Raw genomic sequence first — 13,823 nt, 5'->3', positions numbered from 1 at the left:
AAAAGAACCTCTACCTATAAATTTTTTTCAACATCCTTGATATTAACTGATTTTATATTTTTCAGGTCCTCTATATGTAAGAAGGGATTAATCCTGAATTCTGGTACACCGGTTGTCTTACCCCTCTATCCGGGAGATTGCAATCATCCACTTGAGGTAAGACATTTTCAGTTCAAACTTTACCACGATAAGATTTCTTTACTCCTAAGTAAATATCAGCAAATTATTAACATGTAAATGACTGTCATGGAAACAGACATTATTTAATGATAATTATTTTATATATTTTCAGACTCATGAAGACATCAAAAATCTTGCATCAGACACGAATGACACAGAAAACAAAATAGCGGAAGAAATTGTTACTTTGAATAAACCATCTTTCATACCAACCCAAGTAGTTCAAATAGGAGACGAAATAATAGGAAAAAATAAGTCTGACTATCAAATTGATAATGTCGCTAGCTCATCCATCAAAAGGGAAGACGTGTTCGTAGCACTGCCCAATGAAAAAAAGATAATACAAAAAGATATTCATATTAAATCTGACCACAAGTTAAAACCGTATCATAGCACGGAAATCTTCAAAGATGGTTCCTCGCCGAAGCCTAATGTGATACCGATGGGTAAACACTTCCGCATAGATGCGGAGAATAATACGTCAGATCCGTTACTTTCTATATTTGACCCGACCGATATACTAAATTTACCGTGGCAGCCGCTCTTAGCCAATTCCTTGGACAACACTCCGAACGAAAGAGAAAATGGACGAGCCTTCGGAAGCATCAACACTAAATTCACCGCTTTTCCATTTTTTGAAAACAGTTTCAATCGCAATACTAATGCCTCGTCTGAAATTGTTGAGCCCATTTTGAAAGCTCCGTCCGGTAAAAACGCTCGATCTCATGACGTCAATAGAATTAAAGGCGAAATCACTGAACCTATTCTCGGATCCACAACTGTTAAAACTGAAACTAACATACAGAAGAGTTCAAAATCTACACAAGTGAGGACGAATAGAGCACCTAAATATTTTGAAAATATTTCGACGTCACCTTCGGTTTCCAGAACAAACAATCAATCAAATTGGATGCCGTCATACAACTTATTACCGCCCCAGTCTGGGGAAAAAAACATATGGGATCAGATCAATAATAAAACTACCAACGGAAGCACCAACAGGACGAGCAAATCGAAACATTTCAATGACTCAGACACGAGCTCCTCAAAAGAAACCTTCAGTTTATTTCAATGGCAGGGTAGAGATAAGAAAGAACCTATTCAACCCATTCAAGAAAAAAACACTTCACAAACATCCAACAGTTTTACAATCCAATTTCTACCTAGTCGCTTAGTTTCGTTTTTAGAAAAAGCCGAGCGCTACGCTAGAAATACGCTCTTACCTCTCGTATCCGCCTACACTCCAAAATTCTTGATGTTCGGACAAGACAGGAGCGGTTCCGAACCACAAAAAAAAAATAAACACAAATTTGTTCCGTTCGAAGATAATTTAGCTGAAACAAAAAACGTTCCCATCAAACAAACTCAAGAGGAAAAGATAAACTCAGTGAAGAATATAAAGCCTCCGAATTCAAATGAGAGTGGATCGTATGAAATAACCGAAACGGTAAGTACATCTACAACAAAAACAAACGAAGAAAGAAGCGATACAGTCTCTAGTTTGGATGAGGAATCAAGAAATTTCGAGAATGACGTTATCAAAATTGTTAAAGCGCCCGATATGACTACGACAACTCTCGCATCCGTCACGATGCAGTCGCATCACAACTCATCTGAAAAGATTATTATCGTTTATCCAAGCAATACCAGAGATGACAGAAAAATTCAATCTCACACGTATCCTGAAATAATGCAGTTTGAAACGTTGTACCAGCAGTCTCTTCAAAATTCACAAGCAAAGCTGAAAGATGAGCTCGATAAACAATCCGGTAGGCAATATATCGGTAACCATAATATCAGTCCAGGAATTCACATAGATCTCCCGACGTATGAACCTCCGCTCAGCACCAGCCCGTATCCTTACTCAAGATCATTTTCGACCACTCCTCAATTTATACCCGTTTCCTACCCGACTGAATCAGACAATATTCCAAATTTAGGAAAAGAAACATCAAATTGATAAGAATTAATTATTGTACATAATATCATATCACATTACATATCAATAGTGTGCATAATGAAATTGTCACATTAAATTTATAATTAATTCTGATGACCAGTGAGTGACATTTTATGGGTATTAATTTTGCGTAAAATATCATTTATTAGAGAAGTATCTCGATGCATTTATGAATATACCAATTCGTTGTGATAACTGTTTAATACAATAATTTATTATTACTAAAAAGCAATGGGTGAACAATTGTTTTTATGACTTTTCATGCACATGTACCTAATGATAATTTTCATTAGCATTCAAATAATTTATTTATGATGTTAGACATATTGATAGTGTTAATTAAAAACATACTGCATATAGCCCAATACGACGCTTCTAAGATATTCTTCAATATACATTCCTATGAATTTCATGTTTGAGGAAATTGTATATCAGATTATAATTTCCCCCTTGACCCACAGCGAAGTAGAGGACCTGTGTCGCGAAACCATGGGTGGGAGTTCGATCCTCACAATACTGTCTAAAATCTGATGTTGTGTTTTATCCAGATCGAGGACGCAACAGGTTTAACAAATGGTTAAACATCCATTTCCCATAAAAAGAAGTGTTTTTTTGATAAAAAATAAGATATCAATAAAATTAGCACCTTTGTTCAACAATTTAGTCTTAAATAACCATACACCATCTATAGTATTGGCGACCTTAAACCTCATCCGGGGGTTCTGGGTTCGTCCCAGTGAGGTCACAATATTATATTTATGTGATTTTCTCAAGGCCTGATATTAGTGTTTCACTACGCTACCGTCATTGGTCTCACACAGATTTAGTGTAAATCTGATGTTAGCCATAAGGGTTTGCATTATTGTATACCTACTCAAAACATTTTACATTAAATGTGTTGTAATAATGGTTTTATCAAAAATAGGCAAAACCTATCCTGTAGTCCCAAAGGGGTGAAAGACGATATTACATATTTAGACATACAATATTCTTCGATAATAAGTCCATTTATTGACTATACATTCCATATTCGGTAAGCAAGACAATGGTTTTGACTTTGTAAATTGAGAGTAATTTGTAAACATTGAACTGAAAGTATTTTAGCTACATAAGTAATTTTATTATTATAAGTCAATGTAAATAATGAAGACAAAATAATGACTGTTTTTAGTTACATTTACTACTTCAGGCTAATTTTTTTTTTATTAATGTAGTTCTATTCATGCAACAGTTTGTAGCGGATGTCAAATAATTATAAAGTGTTGATTTAAGTTTTGTTATATTATTATTGTTATACATGTTTTTATTATTAAAAATAATTTATATTTTTACTGTATTTTTGTGTTAAATATATGAATGAAAAAAATTTCTTTTAATAATTTTCCTTCTTGAAATAAGATTTCCTTTTCAATGTTCCGGTCGAGTGAGGAGCCACAATTAAACAAAGATAGAATTTACTACCACCACATTTAATATCATTGAAATAACAATCTGATTACAATGCATATTGGAGTGATAAACAAAATTAGACACACATTAGAATAAAAAAATTACATCATAAACTTATCCTTCTGCTGCGTGAGGATTTTGGCAGAAGATTTAGCATCTAAGAAGAGTTGCGCCGCTTCTCGGACGTCCGACGCTTGGATGACTGACCTGCCTTGGGCGCGGGCCGTGAGGGAAGAGGGAGTCAGAAGTTGAGCAGCGTAGCGTAATGTGGTTCTGGATCCGACTTCGCTCAGTGCACTCAGGGCTGCGTCATCTATTGCGACGCCTTCTGTGGTGGCACGTAATTTCAGGATCTACAACAACAAAATTCATTATAACTACGCAGTACCTATGACAATCAGTACTGTCAATTAGGTAATACCCATGATGCTACAGATATAAATATATAATTAATAATGTAAATGAGTGTCGAAAAGACTGTAAAAATCAAATAGAAGTCAAAAGTAATGCAGAGGTTGCATAGCAGTGGCGAAGGGTGGAGGTGGGCTGTTAAGATTTGCAATAAATAATGCACATTAAACTTTGTCAGTCATACGTATTTGTTTTCATTGAAATAAGACGACAATTCATATATTCATGGTGTTGGTTAGTTTTTAAAATTCAATGAAACCCTGCGAAACCAAGCCATAATAGATAACAGTAAAAAAAATACTCGTTTACCTATAAAATATTTAAAATAATACAATTAAATCTTACATAAATTTGGATATTTTGAGAGAATAATATTTTTTATCTATTCTAGTTTGGTTTAGGCAGGGCTTGATGAATTAAAAAAAATGAACCAACAATAATACGTGATATGTATTCTTAATACAATAAAACAAATAAGTATGCACAATATTGTTGTATCGCTCAAAATATACCAAAACTATTATGGTTTCGATAAGGGAGGGTTTAACACCATCTGTAAATAATTGTAGTCTTAGGTCAATGAAAACACATACGCATGCCTGAGAAAGTTTAGTGTGCACTATTTATGTTGGATCTTAACAACCTACCTCCACCCTTCGCTACTGACATATAGGATATGAAAAAAAAACATTTTGCTAAGGTGATATACAAAATATTAGTCATACTTGATGGAGTTCGGTCTTGTTGTAAGGTAAGGTGCGGATTATGAGTAGTCGATCCAGCAAGTCAAGTGGAATGCCATGAGGTGAGACAATATCTTCAGTACCTCTGAAAAAGAAAAATAATTAATGAGGTATTAATGAGGTAAGCTCTAAAAAGTAAACAGAAATACTATAGCACCACAACATGATAGTGATAAACATCTTATAATAATTTAAATATGTATGCCAATAGAGTAGCCAGAAAATTTAAATAAGAGTTAAAATCAATTCATTTATTCTTTATAATAAATAATATTGTCTATAGAATTTGTTGGTGATCTATATCTAGACTGTCACCTGTAGAATTGTGGTATAAGAAATATTTTTATGAGATTATTCATTCACTCAATCAATCGGGTTAGGCTCCAGACCCATTCACATTGAAAAAAAAAGAAACTAAACTAAAACTGTAAGATGCGGGATTTGAATCCGGTTTCAAAAAATGTTTCCTATTCGTCCACGATGGGCCACTAGACAGCAACATTCCGTCTAGTTTTTCTATTATGTGCGGGTCATAAACTCATCCGAGCAGTAGTTAGTACAGAACCATCAAATGTGTAAATATTCACCATTTTTTTGCTTAGAATAAATGAACACATCAAATTATTTTGCCACAAAAGAAAGTACCTCACCAAAAAATAATTATTTAAAATCTGTAAAGAATTCTACAAAATTTTGTGGGTAAGTATAATAAAATGTTCACAATCTGGTATCGCATACTATTTTCTACAAAATATCTGCGTGCGAGAATTTGGAAACATTTATGTGGATACATTAATTGTAGAAGTGTGCATGCGCACATGTGAATATTTTAGTGAGAACGTTGCTGCGCAGCAGAGGAGACATAAACTATCGATTACAATATAATAATATACACAATTTACCTTATTTGACAGCGTCCCCTGTTTGTTGCAAATATAACTATAGGTGCAATTGCAGACTCGAGAGCTCTATGTAAATAAGTAAACGTTTCAATATCTAGCATGTGAACCTAAAAACAGATAGGTATTACATTATTATTATTGACACAAAATTGTCACCAGAAAAATATGGAAAACATATGAATACGTGTATTAAATAAGGCTCTTAAGTACCAAAAAGTAGTATTGCCTGTAGTTACAAAATACCGGGTCATTGCAGTAAAATTTCATGAAGCAGACCTTTTGAAAAAAGTTGTTTTACAGTGTGAAGCAATCACGGCAGCTTCTATAATTTTAGGTATTAAGAACTCGCAAGTGTCAACACACCATTCAGCTATTTTAAATTGAATTGACCACTGCAGTGCTACTTACACCATTATAAGTAAAACACGCCAACGGACTTACAACATCGACAGGTTTAATTATTTTGCTGTATTTTTTTGACTTGCTTGAGGTACTTAGACTATAGTTGAAGTTATTGGCGTTGGTATGTAGAACATTTTTCGGTACTGTTCGGTTATACGGAATACAGCGTAAAACGCATTTTGAAAATAGCCGATAAACTGGATTATTTATTAGGTTAAGGCGAATTCTTTGCCTCAATTTACGATCAAATGTGACTTCAACGCCATCTAAAGGCATCTACAGGCATCTACCATGAATTTCTAAAAATGTGTTACTAAAAACTTTGGTCAATTCTAACCAGATGGCAGTAAGTTACCATAATATGTTGCAAGTATTATTAATTTGCCAGATGAAAAAAATCGCTAGACAAAAATTCATTTACATATTATAAGAATATATTCTACTATAATATTATTATATATATATACCTATTCAAATAATTATATTTTTTTTTAAATAAGTACAATATTTTATTATATCGTATTGACATTTTTATGATTTAAAAGAAAAGTTTTAAATCAATTTATACTTGCCAACTTCTTTTTTCATTTTGAATAGAAATTTAGAATACAAAAGGCCAATATAGGGCCAAAGGAATGAAAATATGGAAGAGAAGTATTAGTCTATTGACAAATTTTTTATTTTTATTTTATAAAGTAAAATATACTATATGCACATACCAGGTCACACTGCAGATGAATATTACCTACTCTATAAACTTAGGGAAGGTAAAGAAAACAACTTGTTCATAGGAGTGGTCAATTTTAATAGAACATTACACAATAAAAATAATACAAAAACCTTATAAATAGGATAATTAAATATATTTACACTTAAAATTAGTTAAAATTATGAAATAAAACCCTAAATATGTACTTTAAAATTGCTTTGAGCTGCATCCTATACTGTGTGATACAGCTCAAAGCAAAATTGTGTGCACACGTATATATTGCATTTTATGCAAATATACCTGGTGCGGCACTTGCATCCAGGGTATCTGCACACGGATGCTGAATGGTGGCCAACGCTGTCCAAACATACCTCAGCGATCGGTTGGGGGACAACCGTTCTCCTGCGAGCTGGTGGCTCTGTGTCTACCTGCGATGTCGACATGTTTCTTGGCCGACCTCGTGCTGGCAGTGTTAAAATGTTGGCTACCCGATCTTCATACCGAATAATAGCTTTCGCTAATCTGATTCAGTACGACAACAGTCCCATAATATCCTTTCGGGGTACATTTTCTAGTTTACAATTCCGCATATACATTAGCCAACAGTTTACCACCGCCAAGTCCACAAAGTGGTTAAAAACCCTCACAGGCCATTTGCATGTCTTCATCGCAGTCCTGTAATAAGTAATTATCCGATCGCAAAGATCAATGCCACCCATCGGCGAGCTTCAAACTAGTGAAAAAACGATCAGTATAGACAATGCAGGAGGATTGGGGGGAGTCCGGCAGAGTAACTTGACCACACTTGCGCCCAGACCAAACTGCTTCATATCTCCATCTGATACCGTTCCCTTCCCTACATATATGTGAAAATCTATCACTAATCCATCTCTGGCCGCGAGAACAAAATTTTTAAGGCCTACAGGATTTGGCTTGTTAAGCACAAATTGCCTGTGTCTACAGCGGCCAGTGAACGGCATCATTTGCTCATCGATGGAGTTATGAGCAGGTCTGGGCAAAGTATGGCATTTTTCTCAATTTATGGCTTTTTTATGGCAATCTTCCAATGTTTATCTGTGCAGCCCGTGCGGTCAGCAGTGTTATCTGCAAAATGAAAGTGATTCCGCAGTTCGAAGTACCCGTCTCTGGGCATTGCTTGATTAATGATTGGAATGCTTAGATCATAACACCAGTACATTCGAGTCTGCGGAAACCTTAATGTACCCATCATAATTTGGATGACGGTGAATACGAATTTCGAATTCGTATTCACCGACCACAAGTCCCTTTTTTGTGCTGAATATAAATTTGTCTGCTCAGCTATTTTTTCGAAGAGAGCGAGGTTGAAGTATTCGAAAAAGGAGCTGAGTACATTGGCAGCAACATGCCCTCTCGCCAACAAATCTTCCTCCAATTCCGGACCAGCATTCGGCATACTGAAACAATAGGAAAAAATATTATTACATAATCCATATTTCCTCATTAATTCAAGTATTTAGCAGTAAAAATACAAATAATGATGGGCAATAATATGTTTTGATTGAAGTTTACTATTCAAACCATCAACTCCTCATTCGAGACAATCGCTACATCATGTGTACAAGATGTAATGAATTCTTGTTTTTATGCCAAAGCATGAATGAATCTAATGTATGACTGGATGGTATATAAAACCAATAAATATATTATTAAGAAAATTGTAAACCTACCATTTTGTGAGCCAGGGAAGAACCCTGGATTGTGATGTCGAAGGTTGTAAATGTCGAATGTAAATGTCGTCGCTGTTGTCGGACTCGTAACCGTCGCCGACTTCGCAGTCACTGTCGTCCAATATTTCGTCGAGTTCATCAGTATTAAAAGATTTATCTATATGTAAACAAAAAAACATATCCTCATTATATTCATATACTCGTGTTAAACTTATCACTGTAGATAACGTTTTCAATTTACGATTATGTTGTATTAAAAACACGGACACGTGTTTGAAAGCACATAAAATATTTGATTTTCTACAATCATATTATGCGAATGAAAGAAATTCACTATCTATTAGATAATTTACAAAACGTACAAGATATGCTCGATGACATTTGTCATAAACATAACCTCAAACTGACGTAAAGTATTTATAATTTTACGAAAACGATGAGTATACGCCTAAAATAATATATATTGATGATAAATGCATGATGGTGATTGAAAATACAGTATATGTAACTCTTTTAAATAATTTTTGAATGTTTGTTTGACAATCAAAACTGCGTGACATAGTTTGTCATTTTGATGTACGATAATAATATTATTTATTATACACTGAAAAGTTTACTTACTTGACAAAAATGTTACTGATGAGAAGTATCTTATCTATGCTGATGAGTCGATTCCTTCCTGTTTTCAAACAATATAATAATGGCAAAAAAATAAAGAAGAATTGTTATAAACCCGATATTCGATGTCTGTGTATTCGATCGAGAGCACGAATGCTACCATATGTTAAAATGCGAGATTTGTTTATTTTGTTGATTATTTTTATCATAAATAATGATAAAAAACAGTTTTAATTTAAGCAAATACTAATTGCAAATAATTCGCAGTTTCAAATTTTGAATATAGGCAGGTTCCTACGTATATTAAGTAAATATTGTAATTTTAATTATAAAGTTATTTTTATTCATATGGCAATTTCGCGTCGAAGTTTTACCACAAACTGATCCTAGCGAAAATGAAGCAGAAAAATGTTATTTTGTCTTGTCTATGTGTGAGTTTCATTTTCAATGTCATGTTGTTGCATGCGTGTGTATTTTGTATATGTGTATTGTTTCGAAATAGTTCCACGGTGGCAGCACCGGACAGCTAAACATCGGTTGAATTTGGGCAATTATTATTGTTTCGATTTCTATCGATTCGTTAATATACAAAAATACAAGATTAAATTCAAATTACTGCCGTAAAAATTAATAAATAATATTTTTAATAGAAACGCTAAGCGTTTTTCGCGATAAATTGCGTCTAAGCCGAGGTTTTTCGATTTTAATTGCGTGCTTTCTAACCTCTAAATCGATGTTTTTTAAATTTGAAAAACAAGATATAAGGATATAATAAATTCCAATTTTCGTTTAGCGTTTCCCTGGGTAATAGATTTACGTACATTTTTATCGTAATTTTGATAATAAATCTTATGTCATTCATTCTTACCACCCGATAGAAATGTACCGAATTTGACACGTATTTTTGGTATATAGAACTCCATGATACTTCTTAATTTTTTATTTTATTTTTCTCATTACTTTTGAATATATATTTACCGATTAATAAACTTTTCTAGCTATTTTTCGATAACAACTTTACCTAGAGACATCACCTTAACCTAACCAAACCTAACCTAACCTAAACTAACCCAAACTAACAAATAATCCAGTTTATCGGCTATTTTCAAAATGCGTTTTCCGCTGTATTCCGTATAACCGAACAGTACCTATTTTTCTATAAAAATGTCAGTTTTTATTATTTTGGTACTTAGCGCCTTAATTAATACACGTATTCATATTATATCTGTGAATGTACTGAAAAAAAATTCCAATGATAAAAATATTATGTATATCATGAAGAAAGTACCTATGCAAAACAGTGTTAATCAAATATGAAGGACAAAAACACAAACCTCATCAATAAAAAGAACACCGGGAACTAATTCAGCAATACCTTGATCAATATATCGGTTCACTACTTTGTTAATTTCTTTTCGTAATTTATCTGAAATAAAAAAAAAACAAATAAGTATACAAATTACACATGAAATATATTTAGAGCTAAAATCATGAGAAAGATGATTAGAAAATACATGACAATTTGTTATTTTAGTTTGATTTAGCATGTATTGTGAATAACAACCTATTACATACACTCTTAATAGTAAAAATATGGAGAGAAACGAATGCTAAACTATCAACTGACCAGTAATTTCTGTCTTTTTTGGTTTCATCAGTTGCCCCATCATGGACATTATATCCTGACCGCCCTGCGGTCGAGCATTAGCGCAATCCAAATCGTGCAATGTCACATCTTGGACGACTTCCTTCTTTTTGTGCACATCTCCTTTTGGTAATGGCACATATTCTTCAGCCTACCAGAATAAAACGCATAAATACAGCAATGAACATAAAACAATAGACAGTTTGACTTATTTAGAAAATACACCTGGATGAAGGTAGTATCGAAGACTCCTTTTTAAGACATTATTTTGACATGTAAAGAAAACATTTAATTACGAAAATGTATTGACCACTGAAATGTAATCGACTATTTTCCGCCACCAGGAAGGAGAAAGGACATACCCACACCAGATAAAAAAAATATATATATAAATATTTTGACTATGAAAAGAAAAAACCAATGTAGCGTGAAGTGTTAGTTTTTACGTACCTCTAAGTCAAACTCCGTAGCATAAGTATCACACCTTCCCTGACGTTTAATGGCACCAGAATTTGCTTCAATATAGATAACGTCTCCGATTTCCACCTTTTCTTTTTGTAAGGATTCATAAATTGTTGGATCTAGCTTGAGTTGCTTTGTGCCCTTTGCGGTTTTAAGACCAACGATAACATGAGATATTACTTTCCCATAACCTGAAATATGTAACACAATAATAATAGAATATAAATAAACCCACGATGGCAGCATGGCTTAAGTGCCGGTCTATAGTGTCGAGGGTCCCAGGTTTCGAATCCTGGGTCTGGCAAGTACACATATTGTTTTTCAATTTGTGTATTAGTCACAGTATGGACCTAATAGGTTGAGCAAGTGGCTGACATCCATTTCTCGTAAAAATAAATCTGTTAATACAAACGTCCACTCTGTGGAGGCCCATATGATCCTATTAGGATTGGGCATGGTCGAAAGAAGAAGAAAATAAATAAATTATAGATTTATTATAGAATAAACAGAAAAAGTGAATCTCAAGAAATTATAATGTTAAAAATTTTGAGAATTGTCATTTCTCGAGAAACCATCAATGAGAATTTCGAGAAATTGTTACAGGATAAAAATATCAAAAGCGAAGTTGAATGGAAAAAGATAGCTCCCGACCATAACTGGAATTTTAAAAATTACCGGTGATTTTTTTTTGAGCAAAGCATAAAAAAGGTCTCGAATTTTCTCTCAGACAGACTAACAATTATTTTGGACTGATAAGTTAAAATAAAGATATTTCTTGAGTATTCTCAAGAAATCAATAAACAAATCTGAAATTCTTAAGAAAAAAAATATTCTTGAAATCGAGAATTCTCGAATATCGAGAACCATGATATCACAAGCTCTGGTTCTGATGTGAATGTGTTAATAGTTTTATTAAAGAGTTAAGAGTACTACCTCCATCAGTTGCGGTCTCAGTTTCAACCGGTGTTAGTTCTGTGACTTCGCCCTCATAAACTTCCTTTGTCTCTCTTATTCTTAGTCCTATAGCCCGCCGAAAGTTTTCCATTAAAACTTCAGTCTTTTTTATTTCTGAACTGTAAACTTCACTGCCTACCATGGGACAAAATGGGACTTTGTTGCCCAGATCTTGAGCGATTGCCAAAGCCACTGCTGTTTTTCCAGTTCCCGGTGGTCCTGCCAATAATAGGGCTCGGCCAGCCATTTTTTTGCTGCGAATCATATCTACTACAACTCCTGCGGCCTGTCAAAAAAATATGATTAATCACTAAAATATCAACCTAGGTAGTAACAAACCGCCCTTTGACTCCGGTCGAATGCAGAGAGGAATCACAGGAGGAGAATGTTTTTGTTGAGAGAGGGGAATGCTTTAAGATGGACATTGTATTGATGAAATGATTTATTGACACAGTAGATTATGTTTGATTACACAGTGAGTGTGTGGGGAAAAACATTTAGTGAAGAATGCGTCCTCTTGGTTTGACAGAGGTCGGAACTAAATTCAAAACACTATTAGGTTCAAATGAAGTAAAATGGACTCTGTGAATGCGGCGTAAGCGTAAACCGAAATGTGTGACGAATCGGTGTTATAAGGCACCGAGAGCGCCAGATGGGTGCCGTCATAAAAACAGGGTGTTAGCAGGTCTAGGGATATGTAGAGGTACCTACCGATAGTTGTTTTTGTTAAATATAAGCATAACTACCGGCAGGTTTGACTTACAACAATATATATTCATAGTTTGGCAGTGATATATATATAACCACCATAGGCCTAATGAAAACAAAATATTTGCGCAAACCTCCAATTGCGTATTTTGAAATACAATTATTGTCATAGCAAAAAATTTGTAGGTTAGTTGTCAAAAATGCGTTTCAACAATATATGACTTTTATAATTGAGAGGCAGCTCAGGAGTGTCAAAAGAGATGATTGATTACTTACCTCTCGTGCCATTTCCTGGCCTACAAGTCCAGCAGCCATCTGAATAGCCGTTCCATTCTCATCAAGACCTAAACCCTTGATATGGCTGTGAGCCGATATCCTTTGAGTTTTAGCTGTACTCTTAACTTCTTCGATCTTCATCTTTAAAAATAATGATGGATCGAATCAATAAAGTGATCTATAAAAGTAAATCTTAATTTATAACGAAAACGTCGCAACCACTGATTATTTGGTCAATAAAATAAACGAACGCTATCGAAACAAACATAGACTATGGAAACAAACGACCGGCGCGCTCACCGCACTCTATCTATGGTGCTTCCATAGATAATTTTGATAGCCCATAGACAGATTGGTATACTTTATAATACCTATTGCACGATAAAAAATTACAGAATAATTATTATTCGAATTTGACTTTGAAGTCCTCGAGATAGGGTTTGCTCTTTCGCGTGAGGTTATATTCTTCTAATTTGTTTTCCTTTTTCTTGTCGTTGGTCATTTCTCCCTTTTTATTTACTGGTCATACCCGCGCGTCTATTTTATATGTAGGGCGTTTGGGACCCCTTTGTCTTCATTCTGGATTTGACTTTCTTATTGTTTACATGTTGCGTCTGGCAGTTCATTCTAACTATCAAAAAAAATTATCTTGGACGAACGTTAAGTGATAGTTAAGTGAACGTTAAGTGATCAGT

At 34.1% G+C, this 13,823-nt stretch overlaps 3 protein-coding genes across 3 annotated transcripts in view; 1 reads left to right on the top strand and 2 right to left on the bottom strand.

Annotated features, from left to right (window-relative positions):
* Positions 1-3,493, top strand: part of LOC147068107 (uncharacterized) — a 77,223-nt gene extending 73,730 nt beyond the window's left edge. Inside the window, exons 12-13 of the mRNA XM_085952915.1 lie at positions 66-156; positions 293-3,493. Of these exons, the coding sequence (XP_085809041.1) occupies positions 66-156; positions 293-2,140 (1,939 nt within the window). The 3' untranslated portion in view covers positions 2,141-3,493. The remainder of the gene's footprint in view (positions 1-65; positions 157-292) is intronic.
* Positions 3,494-3,590: 97 nt separating this feature from the next.
* On the bottom strand, positions 3,591-13,442 carry pont (RuvB-like helicase pontin). The gene is made up of 8 exons (XM_085952916.1): positions 13,129-13,442; positions 12,124-12,430; positions 11,179-11,381; positions 10,711-10,879; positions 10,418-10,509; positions 5,646-5,752; positions 4,726-4,828; positions 3,591-3,942 (listed from the first exon to the last, which is right to left on the bottom strand). Exons 1-8 carry the CDS (start codon positions 13,267-13,269, stop codon positions 3,691-3,693), a joined length of 1,374 nt encoding a protein of 457 aa, XP_085809042.1. The 5' UTR covers positions 13,270-13,442; the 3' UTR covers positions 3,591-3,690.
* On the bottom strand, positions 6,840-8,616 carry LOC147068106 (uncharacterized). The gene is made up of 2 exons (XM_085952513.1): positions 8,466-8,616; positions 6,840-8,192 (listed from the first exon to the last, which is right to left on the bottom strand). Exon 2 carries the CDS (start codon positions 8,189-8,191, stop codon positions 7,796-7,798), a length of 396 nt encoding a protein of 131 aa, XP_085808639.1. The 5' UTR covers position 8,192; positions 8,466-8,616; the 3' UTR covers positions 6,840-7,795.
* Positions 13,443-13,823: the final 381 nt, after the last annotated feature.

This window comes from Rhyacophila brunnea, unplaced genomic scaffold, assembly GCF_057557595.1.
Source record: "Rhyacophila brunnea isolate RB1 unplaced genomic scaffold, BYU_Rbru_1.0 scaffold_3, whole genome shotgun sequence".
In the NCBI taxonomy this organism is placed as follows: Eukaryota; Metazoa; Arthropoda; class Insecta; order Trichoptera; family Rhyacophilidae; genus Rhyacophila; species Rhyacophila brunnea.
Note: the sequence above shows the minus strand (reverse complement) of the source record. Positions and strands in the feature narration are given on the sequence as shown.

Bases quoted from the DNA above. Each gene is read 5' to 3' on its own strand.
- LOC147068106 (XM_085952513.1), bottom strand. From the start codon at position 8,191: ATGCCGAATGCTGGTCCGGAATTGGAGGAAGATTTGTTGGCGAGAGGG.
- pont (XM_085952916.1), bottom strand. From the start codon at position 13,269: ATGAAGATCGAAGAAGTTAAGAGTACAGCTAAAACTCAAAGGATATCG. The intron at 12,431-13,128 runs GTAAGTAATCAA...TTTTTTTGACAG, and splicing joins GCCAGGAAATGGCACGAGAG to GCCGCAGGAGTTGTAGTAGA. The intron at 3,943-4,725 runs GTATGACTAATA...TTGTTGTTGTAG, and splicing joins ACAAGACCGAACTCCATCAA to ATCCTGAAATTACGTGCCAC.